This window comes from Scatophagus argus, chromosome 2 (assembly GCF_020382885.2).
Source record: "Scatophagus argus isolate fScaArg1 chromosome 2, fScaArg1.pri, whole genome shotgun sequence".
Classification (NCBI taxonomy): Eukaryota; Metazoa; Chordata; class Actinopteri; family Scatophagidae; genus Scatophagus; species Scatophagus argus.
In genome coordinates, this window is record NC_058494.1 from 15,873,589 (window position 1) to 15,882,394 (window position 8,806).

At 42.3% G+C, this 8,806-nt stretch overlaps 1 protein-coding gene across 1 annotated transcript; it reads left to right on the top strand.

Moving 5' to 3' along the window:
• The first annotated feature begins 2,095 nt into the window (after positions 1-2,095).
• Positions 2,096-6,407, top strand: chrna9a (cholinergic receptor, nicotinic, alpha 9a). Its single transcript, XM_046378569.1, has 7 exons — positions 2,096-2,141; positions 2,257-2,444; positions 3,487-3,641; positions 3,791-3,971; positions 4,053-4,404; positions 4,669-5,270; positions 5,392-6,407. Exons 1-7 carry the CDS (start codon positions 2,096-2,098, stop codon positions 5,560-5,562), a joined length of 1,695 nt encoding a protein of 564 aa, XP_046234525.1. The 3' UTR covers positions 5,563-6,407.
• The last annotated feature ends 2,399 nt before the right edge of the window (positions 6,408-8,806 follow it).

Below are 8,806 nucleotides of genomic sequence, written 5' to 3' on the forward strand. Positions count from 1 at the left end.
TAATGTCACAAACAGTGGCTCCTTTCTAGACAAGTTCCCCAGTAGGATGTGACACATCACATGCACAATGTCAGCACCCTGAAACTGAAGCAGCCATAAGCAATGCAACCATTCATCAATTTTGTTATCTGCACCCGTTCTTTTACAACAGCGGTGTGTCAAAATGCCTTCTGTGGAAACTGAACATGTCTTCTAGTACAACTATGTGGCTTATTAATGCCGTTTTTAGAAAATAATGGCTGTCTATGGCACATGGGATTTGCAGACTATAAGAAAAATGTGCCCAAGGTTAAACACTGTATACTTGTGCTACTGCAGGCGAGCATCGTTCACTAGATAAGGTTGATTATCAAGGAAGGGTGATAATCATTGTATACACACTCACACACACTTCCTTAGCTGTTACTACACCACTGCTCTTCACTTTCTTTGTCATTCTTGGTGTCCCTACATGTCTGTTTTTCTCTCGCTGTCTCAACCTTTGAAGCTCCCCCACTCTCTTCCTTTTCTGACCCAGACTCTCCCCCCGGTTTACTGCAAGAACACAGACGCACACAACCATAACGTAGCTATAATTCAAAAGCTCACGTTTTCTCTTCTTTTTGTACTGTGCAGACTTATGTTATATTATACTTTTCAATGTGCAGCATATATTGCATTTACACTGTCAGCCTACTGACTCTTCTATCCGTCTGTCTCTTTCTCACTCACACACACACACACACACACACACACACACACACACACACACACACACAGACAGACATATGCACACAGGAAACACCTGTCCTGTGTGAGCTCAGCACCACAGAAACTCAGTGACACATTAACACATCATCATGTGCAGTATTCTGCAGTAAATGAGTAGAACAGTGTCAGTATTTTTTTTTCAAGTGATTTCTGCTGTCTTCCAGTCTAATGTCTCACATTAACACAAACTCACAACTAGCAGCTCTTCTGCTGTTGCCCACCTTCATGGGGAGCTATGATAATCCTTGAAGGACAGTCGTGTAATACTCATAACTAAAAACCTTTTTGCTTACTGACATGCTTCTCTCATTCCTTTAATGTCTTTTTTGAAAAGTTACAAGCTTTTGAGGACCTTCAGGCAGATCCAGCTGCTGAAGAAGCCACCCACATTACATTTTGAACAAAATGCTGTTTCAGTGAGGTTGCAGTTGTTCTTGAATACGTCATCTGATTCTTTCTTTAAAAAAAGAGTACACATTTGTACCCTCCCTCAAAAAACTAAAAGAAAATCAAAACACAGATAGAGATATGAAGGCAAAACACTTAAATACATTAAAACGGAATGGAATTATACCACAGGATACCACAGACACTTTAAACCTGAAAGACAGTATCACAAAGGTCAGTTAGTTGGCCTTTGTTTTTGGAAGCTGTTCTCTTCAACAACCTACAGACTAGAGAGGGCAAAATCTACTCTCACTGATCTACAACCAGTGTACAGCTTTACTGTCCTTATGTCAAAGATTCCTATTTACAAGGTGAAACCTGATCCTGGATCTATGTGTAGTTCATTGCCATGTAGTGTGTATGACATGTGTCACATCCCCACTGACACACGTGTCTGTGCTCCTCTTGAATGACCTGAGCATAGGTAAGAAAGTGTCACTGCAGGTGTGTGACTGACACATGTCATTAACTGTGTAACGCAGTAAGGCTCAGTGTGTATGTGGTGTATGTGTGTTGTGTGTACAGCTGCTCGTGGTCGTGTACACAAGTGAACAGACCTGCAGGTATCACATTTCTCCCAGTGACTGTGTGCTATGTGATACTGCAGTCTACCTGTGTACCTGTGTGTGTGTGAACGATAGCCCAGGTCTTGTTCCAGAGCATCGATCACACACACACAGAGGCGCAGTAACAGAGGCAATCTGCAACTAACAACTAGCGAAGCATTCAGAGCTTCTGACAGGATGTAAGATTTCGAGAATTTTCTGTGGTCTCGGCTCGCTCAGCCTCAGCAGGGGAGAATGGAGATCAGAATGAAGTGACGCTCTGGATTTGGACCCAGGTTGTCTCAGCGACTTCTTTGCTGAATAATTGATCCCTCGGCTGTGACTGGCTGAAAATGAGGAAGGCAGTACTGATGGTGTGGGTCAGCCTTTTGGTGCAAGGTCAGTTCTGCATGATGGATCAGATTGATGTTTATATTTGATGCGGGCACACAAGTTGCTTTTGTTTTTGTGGAGCCAACTAGAACTTTTCTCTGATATTTACCTTTTGTGACCTTTACTGTTGTCTCCACCCTGTGCTCTGTTCTTGCCCCCTCAGTGTCCCATGGTGCTCAGGGGCATTATGCCCGCAAACTTCTGAATGATCTGATGGAGGACTATTCCAATGCTCTGAGACCCGTAGAGGACACAGACAAAGCCCTCAATGTCTCTCTGCAGATCACCCTGTCACAGATCAAAGATATGGTGAGTAGAAAGGAAAATCAAATAACATGATAGAACATGATATAAAACCCTGGGCACATATAACACCGGTTTACCACAAAAGAATCTCTGCAAATGGGTCTTTACATTAATTTTTAGCTTGGCTGACTATATCACATATACATATAGTATATTCTGTACCTTATTGTGTAATTAAAGCTAAAGGATGTCTATGATCACTGAAATACTCATATTCAGGACACTTGAATATGAGTATTTTAGTGACTGAATACAGCAGCCAGAGTCTGAGGCCATTTTGAAACTTTGAGAGTTTGGCCAAACAACATGAGTTGTAAAGCAGCCTTTACAGGAGGACAGAGATCACGATGTGTTGTTGTCATTTATGTCTCACTCCCATCTGTTTCAAATTCAAAAATAAAAGGGTTGTTATTTGTCACATGCTTATGCAATAACTGCAGTAAAATGCAGGGTGATAATATTAAAATATTAAGACAAATGAGAAATAAAAATATACAGATGTCAAAATTTTCTGTTAGTATGTATTGAAGGTATGCCATGGCTGATAGAACCACGATGAATGGACAAAGGAATGCAAATTAAGATGTAGTTATATATAAATTATGGTTCAACCTTATGTTAACGAGTCCTCAGCATTTCAGTACACCCCCAGTTTATAACCCAGTCTGTCAGTTACAAGTCTACACTTTCCATTCCTGAGCTGAAATACTCAGGTGATGTCAGACGAGACAAAGCTCTGCAAGCCAGAAAGGACAAAGTACAATAGTTTTCACTGGCTCTGTAGTCCTCTCAAATAAGTAATGACTTTGACTTTGACTTGTAAATCAAAAGAGTGTCCATTTGATTTTCTCACAGAGCAAATATGTGGCTGTATGAACTAACAGTGCTTCTTTCAGTCTTCTGTTCCTGTAGAAACCAGCAGAGGCCAGCACTGAATAGCACTGTATTGGAGTATAAAGCCTCTCATATATATATATATCTTTAAATGTGTGTGTGTGTGTGTGTGTGTGTGTCCATGTGCATGCGTGTGTGTTTGTGTGTGAAGGATGAGAGGAACCAGGTGCTGACCACATATCTGTGGATCAGGCAAGTCTGGCACGATGCATACCTGAAGTGGGATAAGGAGGACTACGATGACCTTGAGATGATCAACATCCCCAGCGACCTTGTTTGGAAGCCGGACATCGTCCTCTACAACAAGTCAGTAATGGGACAGACAGAGAAAGATGCAGAGGGAGAAACAGACTGAACAGCATCTGGAGTTCATGGTGTTCCTATAATGCAAGTGTGTGTGTGTGATTGAGTGCATGTGTCTATAAATGTGTCATTTGTTCTGTGTGTCTGTGTAGGGCAGATGAGGAGTCTGCAGGTCCATCCAGCACTAATGTGAAGCTGCGTTATAACGGAGAGATTGTGTGGGACTCTCCAGCCATAACAAAGAGCACATGCGTGGTAGACGTCTCCTACTTCCCCTTTGACTGGCAGCAGTGCAACCTCACCTTTGGCTCTTGGACCTACAATGGCAACCAGGTGTGTTTAAGGAGGGTAGGGGGTGAACAATAATGTTGATAGCCAACACAAAGACTGTTCTCATATGCATCCTCTACACAGGTGGACATCAGTTTGGGCATGGACAGCGGTGACCTGTCTGACTTTGTGGAGAACGTGGAATGGGAGTGTCACGGCATGCCGGCAGTTAGAAACGTCATGATGTACGGCTGCTGCTCCGACCCTTACACCGAAATCACATACACCCTGCTCCTGAAGCGTCGCTCCTCCTTCTACATCTTCAACTTGCTCCTGCCCTGCTTCCTCATCTCTTTCCTGGCACCGCTGGGCTTCTACCTGCCGGCTGACTCGGGGGAGAAGGTTTCCCTTGGGGTCACGGTGCTTCTGGCGCTCACTGTGTTCCAGTTGTTGGTGGCTGAGAGTATGCCTCCTGCAGAAAGCATGCCCTATATAGGTTTGAATTATTCTTGGCATTCAGTAACATTTTCAATCTAGGACTTGTTACTCCTGCTACTACTATTTGTTACTCTTTTTTTGATTTTTTTTTACTAGTACTTTAACTTCAGTAAATGATCTGGGCCAGACACCAGTAGATCATTACAGATGAAGTGACGAAGTTGTATGCAAATACTTAACCTCAGAGTCTAAAAATTCATTATGTTTCCTGTCAGCTATCTCCCCAATGTAAATCTGTCCCTTTCTTTGTTCTCTCTTCTAGGGAAGTACTACATAGCCACGATGACTATGATTACAGCCTCCACCTCCCTCACTATCTTCATCATGAACATTCATTTCTGCGGTGCCGAGGCCAAGCCAGTCCCTCACTGGGCTAAGGTGCTCATTATAGACTACATGTCCAAGATCTTCTTTGTCTATGAGGTGGGGGAGAACTGCACTACGCCGGACAGTGAGAGGACCCCACTGTACCCTGAGGAACCCATGAATGATAAGGGCACCTACCTTGATGATCGTTTCCACGACATATACCATAATGAAAGCGACCAATACCAGTACAGCAACGGTCATGGCATCCATCATCACAACAAGCCTCACAAAAACCAGGCAAACGGCAACGTTGACTGTCACCATTACAACAACCATAAGAACCATGCTTCCAGACTAGAGAGGGATGAGGGAAAGCGAGAATCCACACAGCACTACCACCACATCAGGAGGGATGAACTGGACTACCAGGCTCCACCTCATCCACAAAACCTCCAGCACCTGAATGGAGGGCTGAAGGAGCAGCTCCTCTACCCCACAGAGAAACTTCAAGTCCCAGCCTGCCCCTGCTGCTGCCCCTGCCTCCAACATAAGCAGGTGCATCACTAGAGCATGCTGTTCCTCAGTCTGCTCACTTTACCTTCTTACCTGATTACTCCTCTTCTTCTACAATTTCTTTAAGTGCCTGCTGTAATTCATCTATATGTCTCTTCCTCAGGTGGTGAAGAACATCCAGTTCATCGCTAACTGCTTCCGCGAGCAGAGAGCTACTTGTGTCAAGGTAGCAGAGTGGAAGAAGGTTGCCAAGGTGATGGATAGGTTTTTCATGTGGATCTTCTTTGTCATGGTCTTCCTCATGAGCATCCTCATCATCGCCAAGGCATCGTGACAGCCTCCCATCATCTTCTTACCATGATGATGACGTTTATCTTCGGTCACTGCTGGACCTCAGCCTTAGAGTCACCTCATTTTTACTAAAAACCTACTTAGAAACAGAAACTACTTTTCTGTGAGCTTGGACGTCATATGTCAGTAATGTGTTTGTGTGTGTCTGTGTGTGTATGTGTGCATATGTGTGTGCGGTTCTGTAAGTTCATTGTCTCTTTGTTTTTGTTATTGTTATTGTTACTTTGATATAAAGAGGACAAGGTCACTGCACACAATTCAACCCTTTAAATTAACACAGCCTCACAGTTAGTTAATGTCATGTGTGCTTGCATGTTTGACGGAGCAGTGGAGCGGTAAGACAATCCAGGTCTTGCCTTGAACATGCATGGACTGTCCATTATTGATGAGCCAACAGCCATAGGCGTTACATTACTTGCATTGCATTTTATGCAACCAGATGATGCTCTTTTCTAGAGTAAGTTACAATGGAGAGCATCTGAAGAATAAATAAATAATACTTTTGAAACAGCTATGATTGATAAACAAATATGATTAAAAATAGGGCAAATCCCATGTCCTTCCTCATGTTGATCATCATGGAAGAGCATTTAAGGTAATGATATTAAAACCAGGTGAGACTGGTGTTGTTCTACTCTCATAAATTGACTTACTTATGTTTCAAATACTTGAAAGTCAGACTTGGAGGGAAAAGGTGAATGAATGTCTCTCTAACTTAACAATATCCCTGTTTTTAATGCAATACTCAGACTTTAAAACCCACCTCCAGGACCCGAACAGTGGTTGAAGCCTAATGAACCTTTTGACTAATATTCGCTTTGCTAATTGGCCCTGTAAAAAGTAAACCTTTGATGTACTCTGTTATTAAATATGCTTTTTCTCACAATCCTGGCAATTTGCATTGTGGTACAAATCTAGTGTGTTATACATGATGTACAAATACATTTCACAAACAAAAGTGTACATTTATGTACTGATTTTGCATGTAGAGAAATTTCCCTAAAATTAATTGCCAGCATTAATTATCATACAGATAAATACATAAATCACATATATATTGGCAGATAAACCTTTTCAGGGCTACTGTAATGTATGTGATCACTGCAATCATATGAGCTATGATTCTGGACATACACTGTGACATGAAACTCCACGCACAGATCAGCAGGACAGTCGAGTGAATGAACTTGGCTAAGTTTACATTCCCCCAACACTCTATAAGAAGTTATAATCACAGAGGACTTAGTTATTTACTGAAGGACTGAATGAATGACCAAATTGATGAGCTGCATAACAAGTATACATCTAACAATATTTATTCAGAAAGTGCCTCATAGACAATTTAATGATATCAAAAGACACACAAGACTGGGAGTCTGTGGAGTATGAGCAGATCCTCTTGAAGTGCTGTAAGAGGTAACATTACAATACAGTTCAAAGAATAAGTGAAAAAGCACATAAACTAAATAAGAGTTGATTTTCAAGATGCATTTATTTTGAAGGTATTAATAAGGAAGAAATAAAATCCTTTGTTCCCACTCAGGTAAGCCTTGTTATTTAACACAGAAAAATAAGTAAGATAAATAAACAAATTTTAGCTGTTATTGTGAGATTTATGATACAATTTCTAGTTCACTATGAAATAACAGTAGTCAGATATATTATAGAATTTTACAGAAGTTAATTCTAATCTCTATAAATAAGTGTTTTAGAATTTACAAATCCCATGCCCCCCATGATTAACTGAATATTTTTCTTTAAACAGGATTTAAATAAATGAAATGAAAAAAGACATTAATAATGGTAGTAAAAAAGTAAAAGAAATCCACTCTTAATTAATTTTATTCCTCTGGGTTAAGTTTCAGCTGCACATCATGCTGGAAAGTCAATAACTTGTCTTGTTGGTAGACAGCTACTCAGCCAACCAGATAAAGAAGTCTCAGTTTCAATCAAATGACCAGCAGGACTTTGATCACACTCTTCACGAAAGCCTCACAGACAGCATCACAGCCTGCCTCCCAGGTCTTTGCCTCAGTTGGACCATGGCCTCTTGCTGGAGTTTGTTTACTAGAGATAAGTTCTGCTGTTCTGAGTGTTTCAGAGACAGACTATGGGGCCACTCTCCAGACTGATATTGGAAACACGGTGGTGGTGATGGCGATGGTGATGGCTAGACTTCATAGGACTTTAATATGTCACAGGGCAGGACACACCCACAATGTTGGGACCTATATAGTGATGGGATGTTTTCTGTTGTTCTCAGTTTATGAAGACAAGTGACCAGAAACAGCATGTCATCTATAAGCAAGCAGCTGTCTTCCATCAGCTGTGCTGGTAAGTTATTTCTTTCTTTCTTTCTTTCTTTCTTTCTTTTTTTTGAATGTAATGTTTCTCCTTCTTGTCTCTTCAGGCAGGAAGTCAACTTCCTCCTATTCTGAGACCAGACTGGTTTTGCTGGGGAAGACAGGCAGCGGGAAAAGCTCCACTGCCAACACAATCTTCGGCCGTAAAGTCTTTGACACGCATGTCAGCAGCTCCTCCGTCACCCAGCGTTGTCGCAGGGCCTGTGGAGAATTTCGTGGGCGATACCTGACACTCCTTGATACTCCAGGGCTGCTGGACACTCATCAGACTCCACAGGAGGTGCAGAGGGAGTTGAGGAGGAGTGTTAGCCTCCTGTACCCTGGGCCCCATGTATTCCTTCTTGTCATTCAGATTGGGAGGTTTACTCAGGAGGAGAAGGAGGCAGTGCGGCATATTAAACAGGCAATGGGTTCCCATGCTTTGAGTTTCTCTGTGGTGGTTTTTACCCACGGAGACCTTCTTGAAGAAGGGAAATCCGTGCAACAATGCCTGATAGACAGGTGCAAGGATCTGGCCCAGTTGGTGGATGGATGTGGGGGCAGGTACTGTGTGTTCAACAACCAGGGCTACAAGAACAAGGAGCAGGTGTCTGAGCTGCTTGCCTTAGTGGACAGCATGTTGCAGACAAATGGAGGAAGCTGCTACAGCAGCAAGATGCTACAGAAAGCAGAGGAGGATCTGGATCAGGAGCTGCAGGAGGAGAGAAGGCTGCTTGACGAGAAGGAGGAACTGTTAAAAATGAAGCTGGAGGCTGCAATAAAAGAAACATATGAAAAAGAGCTAGAGATGGTTCAACAAAAAACCAGAGAGGAGATGGAGGAGCTGAAGAAAATACACAAGCTGCAGAAGGAGAAGGAGGAGAA

Coding starts and splice junctions, on each gene's coding strand:
- chrna9a (XM_046378569.1), top strand. CDS start 2,096: ATGAGGAAGGCAGTACTGATGGTGTGGGTCAGCCTTTTGGTGCAAG. Junction 2,142..2,256: donor GGTCAGCCTTTTGGTGCAAG/GTCAGTTCTGCA, acceptor CTTTTGTGACCT/TTACTGTTGTCTCCACCCTG. Junction 2,445..3,486: donor TGTCACAGATCAAAGATATG/GTGAGTAGAAAG, acceptor TTGTGTGTGAAG/GATGAGAGGAACCAGGTGCT.